The sequence below is a fragment of the Aquila chrysaetos genome, chromosome 6, assembly GCF_900496995.4.
Source record: "Aquila chrysaetos chrysaetos chromosome 6, bAquChr1.4, whole genome shotgun sequence".
Classification (NCBI taxonomy): domain Eukaryota; kingdom Metazoa; phylum Chordata; class Aves; order Accipitriformes; family Accipitridae; genus Aquila; species Aquila chrysaetos.
The window spans coordinates 52,834,793-52,852,990 of NC_044009.1; the positions used below are offsets into that span (position 1 = coordinate 52,834,793).

The 18,198-nt window shown below is 47.6% G+C and overlaps 1 protein-coding gene across 2 annotated transcripts in view; it reads left to right on the forward strand.

The window, feature by feature from the left end:
• The first annotated feature begins 233 nt into the window (after positions 1-233).
• KCNJ3 (potassium inwardly rectifying channel subfamily J member 3) overlaps positions 234-18,198 on the forward strand; it is a 59,927-nt gene continuing 41,962 nt past the window's right edge. The window contains exons 1-3 of one of the 2 annotated variants that reach the window (XM_030018492.2): positions 234-331; positions 368-1,058; positions 6,610-6,826. In XM_030018492.2, the coding sequence (XP_029874352.1) occupies positions 381-1,058; positions 6,610-6,826 (895 nt within the window). In that variant the 5' untranslated portion in view covers positions 234-331; positions 368-380. Of the gene's footprint in view, positions 1,059-6,609; positions 6,827-18,198 lie in introns of both variants that reach the window. The other variant, XM_030018491.2, reaches the window with a different exon arrangement.

Sequence of the window (18,198 nt, forward strand, 5' to 3'; positions counted from 1 at the left end):
TGCTCTTCGCGGCGCTCAAGGCTTCTGAAATAAATAAATAAAAAAAAAATAAATAAAACGAAGCACGAAGGCGACGTCCCCCGGCCCCGCTCCCCTCACACCCAGGCTGGGCGGGAGCCGCAGCACGGCGCGGAGGGAGAAGCGCGGAGGCACACGGGGGTGAGGCGCGGCCCTGAGGGGAGCGGGGCGGAGCGCGGAGGGAAGGGCGGGCGGGCGGGCGGTGCCCTGCCCGGGGCCGCGCCGCCCCTGCCGCCGGCTCCGCGTGGGTGGCGGCCGCGCAGAGCGGTGCCTCCGCGCCCGCAGAGCGGCGGCGCCGGGCCGGGGCCGGGGCCGGGGCCGGGGCCGGGGCCGGGCTGTGCCGTACCGGGGCGGAGCGGAGCATGTCGGCGCTGCGGCGGAAGCTGGGGGACGAGTACCAGGTGGTGAGCACCTCGGCCAGCGGCGGGGGGCTGCCGCCCCCCCGGGCGGCCCCGCGGGGGAAGCGGCAGCGGTTCGTGGACAAGAACGGGCGGTGCAACGTGCAGCACGGGAACCTGGGCGGCGAGACCAGCCGGTACCTGTCGGACCTCTTCACCACCCTGGTGGACCTCAAGTGGCGCTGGAACCTCTTCATCTTCATCCTCACCTACACCGTGGCCTGGCTCTTCATGGCCTCCATGTGGTGGGTGATCGCCTACATGCGGGGCGACCTGAACAAGGCACACGACGACAGCTACACCCCCTGCGTGGCCAACGTCTACAACTTCCCCTCCGCCTTCCTCTTCTTCATCGAGACCGAGGCCACCATCGGCTACGGGTACCGCTACATCACGGACAAATGCCCCGAGGGCATCATCCTCTTCCTCTTCCAGTCCATCCTGGGCTCCATCGTGGACGCCTTCCTCATCGGCTGCATGTTCATCAAGATGTCCCAGCCCAAGAAGAGGGCCGAGACCCTGATGTTCAGCGAGCATGCCGCCATCTCCATGCGGGACGGCAAGCTCACCCTCATGTTCAGGGTGGGCAACCTCCGCAACAGCCACATGGTCTCCGCGCAGATCCGCTGCAAGCTCCTCAAAGTAAGTGCCGTCCCGCCACGCGTGCCCCGCTGCCGCCGGCCCCGCCGGGGTCGTCCCGCCGGCCCCCTCCGAGCACCCCTTCGGCAGGAGAGCTTCGCCAGCCCTCGCTCCTGCCGGGGGCTGCCCCCGTCTCCCTGCCACGCTCTTCGGGCTCAGCCGTCGGGCACCAGATTTACTCTCAGCCCTCTGAACTGCCAGCAGCCTTGTAGGATAATATTTATATTCAGCACTGGCTTTACGCGCGTAGTTATAGATTTCTACGAAACGCTAGGTTTCTCTGGCAAGTAAATACTTTGTAGCTTGAATTCCTTGGTGTGCATTTTAAAAGAAAGCTGCTTGCCCTTCTGGCATATTTCTGTGCTTTCGGGCAACAGTGAGTCCAGTCAGGCAGAACTTTATTTATACAGTGCGTGAACTTCATGGGAAGCGGAATGCCAGGGTTCGACATTTAAAAATTGTGCTAATGGCCCCGTGCGTCCAGGGAAAAATTGAGTGTTTATTTGAGACTTGCTACAGCGGCCGCATATACATCGGGGAGATGAAATAAATGTGGAGTGGGTGGAAGGGGACGGCTCGGGTGACGTTTGACGCATGCAGAGCATCCCGCATGTTTCTGCAGCTGGCAGGGGATGTGGGTGCTCTGCAGGGGCAGGCAGGGTCCTCCTGCCAGGGGGGGGACCCCCCCTTGGAGGGCTGCCCTGCTTTCTTCCCCGCTCCTCTGGCTGCCCCCCGTGGAGGGATGCTCATCCCTCGCCTGCCGCGCCCGGATCCGGCGAAGCAGAAACGCTTTTTGCTCGGAGGCTTCTGAAGTTGTCATGTTTTGGCCCAAATACGTGTTGCCGACGGGGATTTTGCAGGCAGGATCGTCGCTGCGTTTGGTGAGGGTTGCAGAACCCCCACTGCACCCTGAGCCGCGGGGGAGTGTGTGGCCAAAAGGAGGGGTGGTGCTCACACCCCACAAGCCGGGGGGGGGAAGAGGAATGTAAAGAATCTCCATAATTTCACTTGTCTCCTTCCTGCTGTGCCTGGATGATTTCTGTAGCTGGGTCCGACATCGGTGAAAACGCACTCGCTGCAGCTGACCTGGAGGCATCTATTCCTGTTCTTCTCTTTTTCAATAATCAGCTGGAATCTCAGTTACGCTTCTCCCTGACATGAGCTGTCGCTGATTGTTTCCTCCTGTCACAAGTTTAGATGGGTAAATTGAGTGACGTGCAATTAGCCTGGTAAGTAATCGTCCGGTCTTTAGAGGGCACCACGGTGACCCCTCCAACTGCCTTGTGTGACGAGGCCGTCCTGACTAGGGAGAGGTCGGACTGTCACGTTTAGCGTAGCTCTTTAATAGCTTTAAAGAATCAAAATGAGTCATTTCCATTAAAAATTTTGAAAATAGCCCTTTTTGTATCCAGAGGTGCCGCAGAGGGAATCTTAAAAGTTGGAGCTTAAAACTTAGTGTGGCTCCCAAAAATTTCCTGAACTTTAAATATGTGAAAGAGCAGCTTCATAGCCATCATTTCTTCTGGTTTTGTGACGGCAGAGCTGGAGTCAGAAGGGTGAAGGTTTTGCAGCTGTTTTAAAAATAGCAAGAAAGTGAGAGGAGCCCAGGGAACTCTGCCGTAGCAGCAGCTCAAACAAAGCAAGCTGTCCTTCCATCCTGGGGCATCGTTCATCTTCGGAAAAGGAAAAGGCCATCCGTGCGGCACGCCAGCAATGCGGGCACTGTCAGTGCCGGCCAGCGGCTGCGTCGTGGCCGTGGTGGCACGCTGTGCTGCGGGCATCCCGCCGGGCCCCAGCCCGCAGGACCTCTATACACGGGCAGCTATAAATGTGGATGGAGAGGGAGAAGAGTAATAAAGGGGTAAAATGTGGCTGTTCTGTGGTACAGTTATAGCTGGGTCTGCACATCACCCACCAAGTGGCTCTGCATGGTGCATCCTTTTGCTGCTGTGGGGCAGCAGTGCTTGGCCCGGCCTCCTGGACCAAAAAAAAAGAGGGGGGAAAAAAAAAAAAAAAAAGGATTGCAGCAGGGAGAGCAATCTCTCGTCTTGGGGGTGCTGCCATGCATGGACAGCCTTCCCGGCTTGCAGGAGTGCGAGTGTGTGGCGGGCGGGAACTGCTGCTTCAGTGTTTCTGCTTTGGTTTGCATATAACCTTTATTGCAGGTTTATTGCAAAATGGGGAGGGAAGAGTTAATTGTAGGGCTGCTCGCAGGTTTTCTGCTGAAATGCTTCTTTTTTGGTAAAAAGGTTATTCTGCTTGCAAAATCTATGTAAAATTGGAAACCCCAATACACTGTTTTTCATTTTTTAATTTTTTTTTTCCCCAGTAAGCTTAGACCATACTGGAGAAAAAAGCAAATACAAAACCTGAAAAGTGGCAAGTTAGTGCAAAGACTCATTCTTTGTAATATTCACTTTTTTAATGAATCTCTAGGATTGCAAAGAACTTGCATGAAACTTGGAAGCCCTGTACTTTCCTCCCTATGTTACATTGAGTCAAAAAGAGTCACTCAAGGTCATTTCTTCCTGCAAATGTATTGGCTCAGATAGCAAAATAGTCAATGGTACGAGTTCTCGCACCCTGCCTTGGGTTGAACACTGCCTGTAACTCAGGGGTAGTTGTAAAATAATATTTGGATTGCCTGTAACGTTTTAGCTCTCAATCTTTATCTCCATTCCCTCAGAGCAGAAGCAATCATACTTTGTGTATATGACTTCACAGCTGGATAATGTAACACCTGATTTTTACCGCAGCTGTAAAATAGGAGGTTTTTGTGATGGACGTGATAGATTCGCTGGGCATCCCGTGTGCTCCCGTGCGAGCGGTGGTAGGGTGACGGTGCCGTGGGAGTGGGAGTGGAAGCAGGGTCCTCCCTGGCCCTGCAGCAGCGGTACAGCTCATGGAACCCAGGCAGCAGCCCACCCATTTTTAACCTTTCTTCCCCATCGTTTTCCTTCCCCCATCTGTAGTTCATGCCTCTTTCTCTGGAGTTCTTGTCCTTTGCCGTGTCCCTCAAGTACCCCATTGTCTTTAACTCCCTTTTTTCCATCACTACTCCATCTGTTAAGATGTCCGTTATAGAGGAATTTTTTGCAAAATAATAGCTCACCCTGCTTCTTCATCCTCTCCTGTGCATTGGTAGGGGGGTTGGCTGGTTGGGTCAGACTAAGATTTTGAGGCAGGTACCACTGGGTGTTCCTTGGAAAGCATCCGTGGAGAAGTGCCACGTAAAGCCAAAACATTTCCGACAGTCGTGGTGGTAGCTGAAGACCTAAATAGAGCAGCCAGAGAGCAGACCTCGCAACGATTTTACAGCCAGACCTTGAGAGGACTTCCCCAAACCATTAGCGTTCATAATGAACCCTGGTGTGTGCCAACTCCTGATTGCATTTCATTGGCTCTGACCCGGGGCCACCCTTTTCCTCTGTCCCAAAGCCGAGCTGGGAGGATGGGTCTCAGTGTCCCCAGCGTGACAGTGTCACCCAGAAATGAGCCAGCCTTTGCCTCCCCTGTGGCTATAACAATATTGTAGGGGCGAGGGATGGCTGATGGATGCGGTTCCCTCCCTAGAGCTGCTCCTTGCCCTGCTTACGGGTCTTATTTGGTGTTTTGCTGGTGTTTTTTGCCTTTTTATTGAAAAGTAGACTTCTCTCTGAAGAAAGAACAAACAAAACCCCGCAGGCAGGATATTTATGCAGATGTGCTCTAGATGTTTCTTGGCTCTGATGGCTTTATCTGAAACTGCGTGGCGTATGCTGGGATGGAGTAGCAAAGGCAGGTGTGATAAATCTGAATTTTCACACACAAAAATTAAAGCACATCTCTTAGCCGGAACTTCAGGGCAGTGAAACACACAATTGTTTGTTTGGGATTAGATCTCCTTCAAATCCAGCCACCATTCAGGGAAAATTTTAAAAATAGAAACCAAATCCTAAGCGAGGCGCATAATCCGGTTTTGCTCTGTCTGCTGCCTTTTGCTTTTAGGCTCCCAACCGCTTCCGACCCCGGGGGGCTTGGCCGTAGCTGTACCCCTCGTGCCCTTGCTGGGGGCTGCACTGCACCCCGGGAGCACCCAGCATCCTCCCACCCACTCCCCTGTAGCTGCCAGTGCAGGGCTTTTTTATGGAAGGCACGGGACTGGGTTTCTCTGGGACCCACTGGTGTCACTCGTAGGGACCCTGATAGTCCAGAGGTGATGTCTGCTCTGGTCCCTGTCCAACGGGGCATCTTCCCCCCCCCACCGCTCTCAGTTACACATGTAGTGCAGCAGATCCAAATAACGAGGAGAATGGAAAGAAAGGATAAGTTAGAGGAAAGATTATGCTTCTTCCTGCAAGCATAATCGCGCTCCTGTTAAAAAAAAAAATCCCATTTCAAGTCAGTGGTATTGCTCAGTGTGGGAAGTTTTACATCAGCTCAAAATGTAGGGAATGATGGAAATGCATCTCAAGTAGTGATTTAACGTTGGCTTTTGGCTCTGTAGGCTGACTACAACAGTTTGTAAAACTTCTTTTTAAAATCTGAGTAGCAAATAATGGAAAATTCTGTAATAAGAAGTAATGACCAGGAAGGGCTATAATGTTCTGTTCCTGCCTATTCATAACACAGGGAGAAGAAATAGAAGCCAGAGAGGGAGCGTTTGGGCAGGGCTGTGCTGATTACAGTGCTCCTCACGGACTAGGGATGCAAAGCGTAGCTTCCAGCCGGGCACACGAGCCAGAGCGCTGAATTTGAGGTTTCAGCTCTAGGTGTGATTTTATGGACTTGTTCTGTAGCTGTTAAATTGTGGTTTATAGTGTCTTAGCAGGCAGCTCTAACTAAAGCGGTAACAGCATCCCCTTCGCCGGGCTTCTTTTGTCAAAAGGGCGGTGATGCAAAAACTTCCCTGGAGAACTGTGTGCTCAGCTGATGTGAGGCTGACATTAGCTGTTGTTAGTCAGCGTTGAGGCCTCCACTCTTATGGGAAAAGCTGGTAATTAATCTTATTGCTGCCACTTTCCGCAAGGAGTTCATGGACAGTCCCTTGTGGGAGGGACCCTGGAGCTGGCTGTGAGCCCTCACCTGTGGTCACTGTGTTGCCGCATGGATTTGGTGAGGTTCGGGGTATCTCAAGGGGAGATGTCCCCTTGTCTGAGCCCCCGGGCAGGGGACCCTGTCTGGGCACACTGATTGTACAAGGGCTGGCGTGCAAAGCTGGGTGGAGGGCGGGCTGGATGTGTGCCGGCTTCATCTTCTCCTCCTGGTGGGTGATGCTGCAGGTCGGTGGCAGAGCCATCGTTCGTGTCAGTGGCCGGCAGTTTTCCAGGGCTCCTATGTCAGTGAGCTGCAATTGCAGTAAGATGTGTGTTAGAAATAATTCATCCTTGCTCTGCACGGCCAGCGCTGGACTCCCACGCGTTTCATGGCCGTGTGGTTGGACCGGGGTTTGCCTCGTGTGATGGGTGCTGCAGAGTGCTGGCAGGGATGCAGGATGCTGTCGGGGTGCCTTGGTGATGGCTGCTCCAGCGGTGATCTCTCTCTCTCTCTGTCTCTCCCCTCACTGCCTGTCCAGTCCCGCCAGACCCCGGAGGGCGAGTTCCTCCCGCTCGATCAGCTGGAGCTGGACGTGGGCTTCAGCACGGGGGCCGACCAGCTTTTCCTCGTGTCCCCGCTCACCATCTGCCACGTGATAGATGCCAAGAGCCCCTTCTACGACCTCTCCCAGCGCAGCATGCAGACGGAGCAGTTTGAGATTGTCGTCATCCTGGAGGGCATCGTGGAAACAACGGGTGAGTAGAGAAAGCAAATGCTCCGTGAAAGCAGATGTCGCCCTGCAGGTCTTACCGTCCGCCTTCGAAAAACTGGTTGCTTCAGATTGCCCTTTAGTCCAACCACATGGTCACATTTTGCAAATGCTTCGAGATGGCCAAAGTCATATTTTCCCCCAAAGTGAAAATGTTTGAGGGATTTTTGGCAATGTGTCTGTTACCAAGGCGATGCACTTTGGTGCTCCCAGCAAGCGGCAGGAACCTCCCTCGCTGCGCGGGGATGCCGCGGCGGGGTCCGGCACGCTGTGATCCCCACGGCATTGCCCATCCGGCAGCGATGCTGCAGCTCCAGCCAGGGCTGGGGGGGGCAAATGCTCCCGCAGGCAGCGAGCGCCTCACTTCGCTTCCCAGTGGGGGAACGCTTATTGGGGATATTCAGAATTTCTTTCATCATTTTTTCGGTCCGTATGCTGGTGCCCGAGAGCCTCGGGCTGCAGTATTTTAGTTACTCAGCTGGGTACCCAGCGAGGCTCGGGGCAGCAGAGGTGAATCATCCGTGCTGTTCAAGAAACACTCCCTGATATTTCAAAAAAAGCTCCCTGGTATTTCAAGAAAAGCTCCCTGCTGTTAGCATAGTTGGCTCGTGTAAGGATTTCGGGGCTGACATGCAGACCAGAGAACTCCAGGTTGTTTTTTTTTACCCCTAGCAAAACTGTTTTCAAACAGAAATGATTGAAGAAAAGGAATTTTGTAAATAGCTCATTAGAATTTTAAAACAAAGTGGTGTGTTTGTATACTTCTGAGTTTATTTTTGTAAATATTTCAGACTTAGAAATTATGAACAGAACAAGAAAAAAGAAGAGGTATTTTCTCGCTCTATAAAGCCTAACTCATATAAGCTTGCAGATTTTGTGACCTAGTTTCGTAAGATGAGATGAATATTGGGTAAAATAGAGCTGAATGTGCTCTATCTTGATAAAACATGGAGGGATGAAAGGGTTTTAAAGTTAAAAAAATCTTTAAAAATGTGAGTAAATGGAGAGGAGAGTATAGAGCTGGAGGGCAGCTGGACTGGAGGAGAACCAATATCCGCGATGGCAAGAGCATGTAAATACAAAGATATATCAGTGATGGCGAGAGCATGTAAATACAAAAAGGCAGGTGCTGCAGGTGGGAGCGAGGAGGCAAAAAGCCTTGCTTCGTGGCACTGCCTTTGGCGCAAGCACTGGGGCTTTATTATAAGCTGCAGCACTCTCACTGATGGTTTCCAGCAGGTAGCTTTTGCTAAGCCTGGCTCAGGTAAGGAAGACAAGAACAGACGCGAGGGAAGGGGCAATCTCATCTAAAGGATGCCGTTTTTTTTCAGGAGAGGTGGACACTTAGTAGGTTTAAAACTTGCAGAAAGCCAGGACCCATCTCTCTATCCTGGTGCTCTCCCAGCAGATTCTTTATTGGAGTTTCCACCTCCCCTGTCATTCACCTTAAAGCCAAAACACTTTTGGCAAGCCAGAGGTCTTGCTCTGGGAACAGGCAGTAACCTATGTACAGAAACATGTGCAATTTGTGTTTATGAATGTACATTATATATCAAGAAAAATGGGGAACGTTTCATATGGGTTACGTACCTGAATACCTCTGCTAAGGTTAAAAATGGGTTTAATTCAGTGGTAGTTTTCTGAGAAGTTGAGTCTGATACTATGTAGTGTGACCGCTGGAGCTGGGCTGGCTGAAGGTCAGGAGACATCAACCTCAGCACTGATAGTACGCGTTACGCAAAACAGGTTTCTTCTCTTTGTGGAAAGAATATGTTGTAGAAATCTTTCATCTAAGCTATCTTGACTTATGGTTTGCATCTAACAGCCCACAGCCATCCCAGAACAGAAGCAATAATTTAAAGGGGATTATTAGAAATATTATAACGTAATTTGCAGTGTGCTTTGTTGGCTGTTTTGTAGATAAAGCTGATAAGAGACTCGGTCTCTGCTTTCTTCCTCCTCAGTGTAGGACAGTTACCTGCCCTCGCTGTAGTGTGTACATGATGTCAGAAGTGCAATACAAGTCTGAAATGTCTGCTGGCGTGGAAAGAACAGAAATAACTTCCAGTTGTTTGGAAACCAGGGTGCTATTTTTGGTTAGGTGTAAAAACGATGCTTGTTTTTTGGTTTTTTTTTTTTTTTTTGTCTCGGAAGATCAGCGAGTAGGTCATACATTTGAAGAGGTATTTCCAATTAATTTCGATTACGTGTGGCCAGAGGGAGAGCGGTGGTGGTGCCGGTGGGTCTCACAGGGGCTGAGCGAGCCCGATTGATCTGCGTGTGGTTCAGGAGAGTCCTGTGGATGATGAATATGTTGCCTGCGGGAAGTAGGTTGGAGGAAGATTAAATAAACTGTGGTTGATTTGCAAATGAGCCGAAGTTACAGCTGCGAGTGTTTGAAGTGGGGACTGATCTGAACCGAATGGGAGAGGTGTTTAGGGTTTCTTTTTGTGTCTGGTCCGGTCGAGCCCAGAAGGACCAGGCAGAGGTCAGAGCCAAGGCTGAGCGGAGGGGAAGGTTGAGTTATATATGGGATGACTGGTGCTGCCGGCATCAGCCCAGCTGATACTTCAGGCGTGCTCCTGCCTGCCTTTCAGCCCTTCCAGCTTCCCACTCGGTATGGAAGTCCCTTCTGATGGCTGCTGTCTTAAACCTCGGCTGTGTTGCCTTATATTTTGAGTTTCAAAGTAAAATCACAATGTTCTGGTAGTCCTACTGGGCGTGGTATTTAATTTAATTATGAGTGAAACCTGCGCAGGTAGGACAGAAGCCTCCAGAGAGCAAGTCTCTTCTTCAACCCTGTTCTTAGGATGGGTTTCTCTTGCATCCCAGGGGTAAAATAGATGTTTACTGCAGAGTGAAGAACTTTCTACCTTTCAGCCTAGAAAGCTGCCTTTGTAGTGGTTATCCGTTACCCTCCTATCAATTACTGCATGAAAAAAAAATCATCATCATAGTTTTATATCACTAATTAAAAAAAATTCTGAAATTGAATTGGATTTCAAAACTCAGAAGACTGTATTTCAATGCTAGAACGCAATGAAAATGGATTAATTTGATGCACTCTTGGCATTTGGTTTCTTTCCAAAGGCAAGAGGTCCAAAAGCCAAACCGAAGTCGGGTAGCGATGCGTGCCCCTTCCCGTGCTGATGTCGTGACGACTGTATCTCTGTGCTGCTGCAGATCAAGGCAGCGTTCTCCATTAGGGCATCTTCTGGGAAACCCCACCTGGGAACTCTTTTTTGAGTTTAAAATTGGCTCTGATGTTTTCCTATGAAAACAGTTAATTTCACTCAGATGTCTTCATTCCCAAGTGGGGAAATGTGTACTGAGCAGAGCAGCAGTTTCAGGAGAAACTTTCCCGCAGCGCGATATGCGCTGCTTGGCTTCTGTGCCGCGTCTCCTGACTTGACAACCAGTTCAGAGGATCTGGTAAAATAACGTGGCTTCTGCACGTAGTTATTAAGCAACCTTATAACAGAGCCTATTTTCTAAAGCTGCTGTCTTTTTTTCTTTTTTTGTAAAATTGACTTGAAGAGCATCAATACCACGGAGATAAATTGTTTTCTTACCCGCCCCAGAAATGGAGCGCAGAGGAATTGCATGGTTTGCTCCCCACTGCCAGGTCCGTACAGCGTACCGCAGCGGAGCAGCCCCTGCGTGAGTGTCCTACCTTGCCTCTTTGCTAATGGTATTTTGTAGCATATTTAACGGAGAAGGCTTTGATATTCATCAAAGTTCTTCAACTTGCAGAGTTTAAAGGGGGAGCTAGTGCTTTCAGCCTACACTCCTAGTTTGTTTTCCAAGTAAATTATTTTCTGTGTCTGCGTGAAAAGCGCTGTGAAACTGTGCTGAGATCTACAACATCCCTTGTAAAGAACCGAGTTACTCACGCGCATCTCCTGCGTCCTGTGGAGATCTGCTGGCCGCAACATCAAGAATTAGACAGCAGGTGAATAATAATAACTAACAAAAATATTTATTTCAGGGAATACTCTTAGCCCTTTTTTTCTTCTGTTTGTACTGACATGACAGAAGTGGCCTTTAGTCCGGAACTGAAGGAGGCAGAAATACCTGTGAAAAATAAATGCAGGCTTCTGGCTCAACATATAAATATAAGAGAGAATTAAAGTCACTGGAAGGATCAGTGGGGTGAATTCAGCGCTCTTTGACGTGTTTTGAAATGCTTCAACCTTGAACTATTCTATAAATCATGATTTCAAAATATATTTAGCAATGTTGTCGCATTTCTGCATTGACGTGTGATCGTATGGTGCCATAGGGAGGCATATCATGTCAGTTAGGTTACGCCAGGACAGTACAATTTAAGGGTAAGTCATCTGAAGGATCCCGTTTACTTTGCCATTTCCCATGTTACTCCTGTTCTAGCCCTCTGGTATTGCCGTCTGGTGCAGGCCAGGGTGCAAGAGTCTTACAAATTATAAAAAGTATTAGAAGGTATTGAGTATTTCTAATATAGCCCTTGTATTTATAATAAATAGGGATTTAGGAGTCCTAATAGCATTTGATTTGAGTCAGCTCTGTCTTTTCATAGGGACTTAGAGCCTCTTGGTTTTCTTTAGCAGATGCTTATGAAGACTTTTTTTTTCTTTGACTTTGTTTTCTCCTTTAATCAGTTGACTTGTGATATGCAATGTTACCAAGGGATTTAGAGAATTAGTAAATATATACAATAAATCTTGTTTTGACTGTCTGCAGGGAGAGTACAGATTTTTTGGAGAAGTCTAATGAGTTGTTGAAGCAGGATCTTCTTGCTTATAAATCCCACTTGGCTGATTAAAATCACCGTTTCCAATGCCTTATCTCATTAAATCATATAAAAATGATTTCTCATAGATGCCTCCCAACTTGATTAAGTTAATTTACTGCCTCGTCACTGAAATTTTAATTTCTGGAAATATAAACATTTCTTTATGCTTTCCTTGCCTTCCTTAATTACAGCTTTTAGGTTTTTTAGATAATACCACGTGGAAAGCGGGAGGCGGATCCAGCGCATCTCTAGATGGAAGGAAGCCGGGGTCTTCTGACCCTTCCTGGGAGGAGCAGCAGGGCTGAGCTCAGCAGAGCCTGGCTCCCCTTCCCAGAGCTGGGGTGTCCCTTTCCAGCCCTTTCTTTTAGGAAGCGGAAGCAAAATACCTCACCAGACAGATTTTTTTTTCTTAGATGGTCACGGGAGGGGCCATGGCCAGGGATGCTTTAGGTGAGCACAGGTAGCTCCTGACTCTCCTCTCTACCTCCTGCACGACCCACAGACTAAAACTCACGCGTGGGGAGTGCTCGGTCATCCCAAGCCAGACCCCAGGAGCTTTCCCTGGGAATGCTGGAGGATGCTCAGCGCTGGCTCTGGGGCTTGGTTTATTTCCATTTTTTGGAGAGTTAGTCAGCGACAGGAGAGTTCCACAGCTGAGATGTTCAAATGGCTTTTCAGAATCCGAAGATGGTTATGATTCATAAGGGTAATTGCTAATCATTTAGGATTATTTTTGATATATATATTCAACCCCTCCATTATTATGATAACATATAATTTTGAAGGACACTCAAAGTGTTTATTTTCAAAACCTATTGTCCTGATTTCACATTATTGTGATGGAGAATTTTAAGCTCTGTTGTCAGCAAACCTTCCCGGTGGTGTTCACGGGGAGAACAAGTTTTGACTCTTACGCTGGGGCTTAGCCTCTGCATGCATTTAGGAGTACATAGCCTCTTACAATTGCTGTAGTATCCTGCGACTTACTGATAAGCTGCTGAAATTGCTAAAAAAATGAGCAGTTAATAAGAACCTGAAACATACAGAAACCTGGCAGGAATGGTATATGCATCCCCTTTCAAAACTCATTAAATGTTATTTTGGAAACCTTTTAACATAATTTTCTGATTAAAGAAATCAAACAGCCTGCCAGGCCTTTTAATTAAATAAGTAGAGATGGAATCAAAGGCATATTCCACTAGTTTTACTTTTAAAAATATGAATAGCTTGAATTATGAAACTGCATCTCCACAGGAAGGTTTTTCTCAGAAACAGATACAGGGCAATGATTTCAAAACCAAAACAACTTGAGCAAACGAAGAACTGTAGTACAGATCTGAAAGCTAATGTGACTCAGATAATTTCTAGGGACATTTAAAAATATTTTTCCTATGCGTTATTCTCAAAGTGGCTTAGCTTTAAAGAAAACCCAATACAAATTTAGCAACTTTAAAGGTGGAGCATAAAAAATTATTCTGTTTTTATCTTACCATTCAGATTTGGGTTTTTTTGTGCAGATGTGGGCAAAGTGTTGTGGGCAGAGGGCAGAGGAGAGGGAAAATACTCTGGAGTTAATGGAAGAGCTAACCATAATCAAAACAATTGCATCACTTGATGCGGTCATATGCTATCATAAATTATACGCTGTTTATCCTCTCGCTCTTCTTCTCCACTGTCTTACACAAATTTTTGTGACCAGGTCTTGGTGTCCATAAGGTATCATCAATCTCATTGTATTGACAGGGCAGAAATTTGGATGGAGAGGTAGAGCGAGGAGCTCAAGGTCCAGAGCAGACTCTTGCACAGCATCCTGCATGCCGGCGTTGCTCCAGCATGGACGGGTCCTTGTTCCCTCTGGGTTTGCCTGTCTGGGTGAGGATGGCACGAACCCGTCAGTAGCTTGGGTTCGGTGGAGTATGGATCTGCACGTGTGTCGTGGACCTGTTCATCATGGTTTTTGGCAAGGGATGAGGGGAGTCCTCACCTTCTGCATTGGTGGGAGGGGACCGGGGTCTTGGGGAGCCCCAGCCAGCTTTCACCAGGGATAACTCGATGGCTAAATTTGCTTAGAAATCATCTCTTTGAACCACTTGTCTGCAGAATTTCATAGAATCACAAATGGTTGAGGTTGGAAGGGACCTCTGGAGGTCATCTGGTCCAACCCCATGGCTCAGGCAGGGCCACCTAGACCTGGTTGCCCAGGGCCATGTCCAGTCAGCTTTTGAATACCTCGAAGGAGGGAAACTCCACCACTGTTTTAGTACCGCGACATCAGTAAGGCGTGTTAGATGGGAAGGTGACAGGAAAAGAACAATTCAGCAGTTCTACATAACAAAAGTGCCTTTTTTTCTTTTTTTTCTGAGCATAACCTAAACATGATAAAATAGCCATTTAAAATGTTGTGGTCTTAGCAGCTCAGCAAATCTTTTTCCAGTGCTACCATTACACAAAATCTGTTAGTGAAAAAAACAATATTTGTTGGTCATGCAGGCAAACACGTTTGTCACTGTCAAAGCAAGGATGTGCTGAAGTTGGGACCTGCATCGCCCAGCTTCCCTCTGCCCCCCCTGCAGCTGCTGCTCAGGTGCAGCACAGCCAAAGGGCTCAGCTGGACCAAAAAAGGGAAAAAAACATTTTTTTAATGCTAATGAAAAGATGTAAGGTTCTGGGAAAATGCAGCAAAAGTGTATGGGTTTGTGTGCTAGTTCTAAGGAGGCACAACTGGGAGAGAACAGTTTTGGTAACTGCATCCCTTACATAACTTGCAGCCGTTGTATTTTGGATAATGCATCCCCCCTCCTGCGTAAGGCAGCAATTCCCCGAAGTACTGAATTTCACTGCATAAAGCCTGTGTGGCTCTTTCTCCTTTTTTTTTTTTTTTTTTCCTTAGATCTCTTTGGAGATATAGAAGAGAAAAACGGTAGTGGTTTTAATCTGGAGCTCTGCAGGAGCTTTCCTTTTACCATATATAATCTGAATAACTGGTGATTCATCAGAAGTCATGTCTTTGCAAAAAATACTTGTTCATGCTTAATCAAACAGAATACATTCTCCTTGAACGAGCCTTCTTGTGCTGATCTTGTGCTGTGTGTGCTAGCACAGGCGGACCTTGTACCATCAGTCTATACATCTAGTTCAATTTTTTCCATGAATAAGTATTGGAGGGCTAAGCACGAGCTAGTCATCTCTGGGGGAGTGACATGTGCAATCATCCAGAAAACTCGGGAGCACTAAAACTTGATCTCTGATATAAATCTGCTCCGTGCCTCCAGGAAAGTCAACGTATCTAAGAAGAAAAACTACGAATAGCTGGTTCCCCGCGAGCGTGCGAGCTACGTCCCTTCTGCCGCTGGAGCCATGGGGGTTTGGTTATGGGGGTGCCGGAGGGGCAGGATCTCCCCGGTGGGGCTGGAGGACAGTGTTAGCACACGTCGAGCCCTGGAAGATCGGAGCTGTTGCCCGAGCGCTGGTTGGAAACATGTGGGAGGTGAAGGGCTTGAATTTTTCAGGGAGCAAATGCAATGTGGCTGCACGGGGTGTTTGCTTTCTCATGCTGCAGTGCTGGGCAGGGAATACTTCACTCCTGTAAACCCACCAGCAGGCAGGGATGTGGAGATGCTGCTTGCTAAATATAGACCCGAATTGCTCCTCTCTGAGAAATTCATGAACGAATAAGAAAACTCTACAGTGCTCAAATTGTGCTGTTTCTAGCCTGGTTTTTTTCAGTTAAGCATAAAATGGAGGTCTTCATTTTATTCTTGTCCTCTTACCATCACTGCCTCTCCTACTGTGTTGTATAAATGATTTAGTGATTTTTGGTATTCCTGGATAGAAGAAAGCTTTGGCTACAATAGCCCTGGTATTGGAGTTGCAAGGATGCTGTTGTGGATCTGCGCTTAAAGACCTGTTTAACTCAGGTGCACGTATGGGTTATGCCAGGATCTGAATTTGAGCCCCCATCAATCTGAGGGACATTTTATTTGCCCAGATCTGGAAGTGGGGCACAGCATATCCTAAATAAGAAGGTTCCTCCAAAATAGTTTGAGCAAAGAATGAAAAAACTCATCTGAGGATGGCTAATTTGATCTTAATTCAGGAAACATTTTAATTGCTGATGCAATTGGAAGGACTGGTTTTGCCGTGTCCGTATTTTCTATAATGGCTCTTTCCATGGTAGCTCTGCTTGGGGTCGTCCCCAAATCTCCGTTCAGTACCAAGCAGTTTTGCCCTGAGACGAGCAGCTCCTTGTGGGCCGAGTGCGGGTGGTGGTCCCCAAGGAGGAGACAGCTGTCTCAGAAGTTTCTGTCATTTGCGTTAAATGACTTTATTATCCTTTAACCCTGCCCAAATGAAGCCTGCAAAAGTGACACTTGCTAATACTGATCTAATTTAAATCCAGTTGGGCCAAGTTGCCAGTTCCTGTTGCTGCATTTGCGCAGAACAAGCACATCTGAGCAGCGTCAGGAGCAGCAGCGGGAAATCCCTGTGCCCGAGGGTCCGTGCTGTTAACCCCCGAATGGGGCTGCCTGAGGGGTTGGGAGGACTGGGCCTCTTTGGTCCTGGACCCCCCCTGACATCCCAGGGGTGGTCAGTATAAAGGACGGAGGGGTTCATTTCTGAGTGGCAGTGCTGCAGCAGGGACCAGGCTGGGGCTTCCAGCAAGGCTGTCGCCTTCAGTGGGATTTAATGGGAAATAAATGGAAAATCTTCCATTTTCTATTGGTGGAGGAAATGTATTCCTACTTCCAAGAGCTGCACTTTTCAGCCATTTCCTCATATATTGCATCTTTCTCATTTTTTCCCTCTAGTTTGTTGATATTATTGTAAAATAAATTTTAAAAACTGTATTGTTGCAGGCAGTCCAGTGTTCTACTCAGCAGCCCCGTTCCTCTGGCTTAGAAGGAAACTAAGTCCATTTGACCTGATTTGCTCTGACAAACCCATTTTCGCCCTTGCTTGCAACCTTGCTATCTTCTAGCTGATGAAAATTGTTTGATTACTTTGTGCGGTGTTTTCCCGTGATTTGAAGTTAGCCTGGTAGGGTGTAATTACCTGTCCCTTGCCTGGCCTCTGGATCTGCGTGCTGCTGTGCTGCTCTGTGCAAATGAAGGGCGGTGGGTGTGTCGCGCACCGTCTGCTTCTGCGGCAGCAGAGGAGCGATGGGGTGGCAAATCAGCAAACAGATTTTATCATATCAAGGGGTGAAAAGCAAAGCTGGAAATACTGATAGTTCCTGGGAAAGGCTTGCAGCTGGTAGCCAGCTCAGTGAAGCCCTTCTAGCTTGACTTCAGTTTGTAAACCGGGATTAATTAGTATTGCATTGATGCAAAACAAGGGGTTAGAGCAGTTTGTACTTTGTCATGTTCCTTTCTTTCACATAATCAGAAGTGTTCTTATTTTCAGAGTTAAAAAAATCCCTTGCACCTTTTCATTACTTGGAAATTCTGGAGAGTCATTGCTGAGCATCAGCACCCTTCAGTCTTCAGATGGCTTTTCTTGCTATTAAATCTTGTTTGTTACAAACCCAAAGGTTTTTACTCTTTTGCCTGAGAATTCAGCTATGAAGACACGGCATGCTTGTTACCGAGCTCTCCCTAGCTAGACCTAGTAATGAAATCCTAAGCCATTCACATAAATAAGCACAAAACTGTTGTTATCCTACTGTACAGTGAGCTCTTAGAACTATCCTTAGGAGCAAGGGGCTGCCTCAGGAGTGGTCTGTAAAGTGACAGCAATCAGATGAACCATTTCTTACCTTTTCTGTTCAGATGCATTTTTTCCCTGTAGATCAAGGCTCGTGATTTGCTGTAATCTTTGCAAGTATAGCTACTGCAGCTTACAATTTAGATCCTTCTGTTTGTCATAGTATATACACACAAATTTTAAGTAAACTGTCCTAATTCAGAAGGGCATGGAGCAGGGGAGGCCATACCGTGTGTCAGTCCCCCAGCCCCTTGGCATACAGCTATACTATCGTATTATTAGTAGGATTTTCCTAAATTCTGCACTTGTACAATGATGAGGAATGATCTGCCCAGGGATATCATGGGAGGGTTTGTGTGTCTGCATTGCACGGAGTTTCCTTGGGGTTTTCTCAGCCAACGAGCACTTTTATCAATCAGGTAGCAGTTTTCTTCTAAGGGTGTTAGGGGTACATGATGGTGGGAAGGAGGAAGGAGGGAGCCTGACCTTCCAACATTTCCTACATTTATGTGATTTCTTGTGAGGTTCACTATGGATTGATGCCAGGAAGAGTGATAGTGCCAATTTCACTTTAATACTAATGAAAAACTTCAAAAATACCCTTTAGGAGGTTCCAGGATGCATCTGAAGCGTCAAAGATTTCCATGTGTTCCCAAGAAGAAAATAAGTGCTCATTCTCTCTCTGCTTTGGTTATTAACAAAGACTTTCCATTCCCTTTAACTTTTGCATAATCACTTATGTGGGCTTTTTAAACTTGTTTTTTAAATTTGTTAAAAATTTTAAACTTGTTAAAAATTTTATAGGTATTTTATTCTATATTGAAATTACTATGGTGACAATATTTCACAACCCCTCCCAATGCTGTTGATGACATGGAGGCACT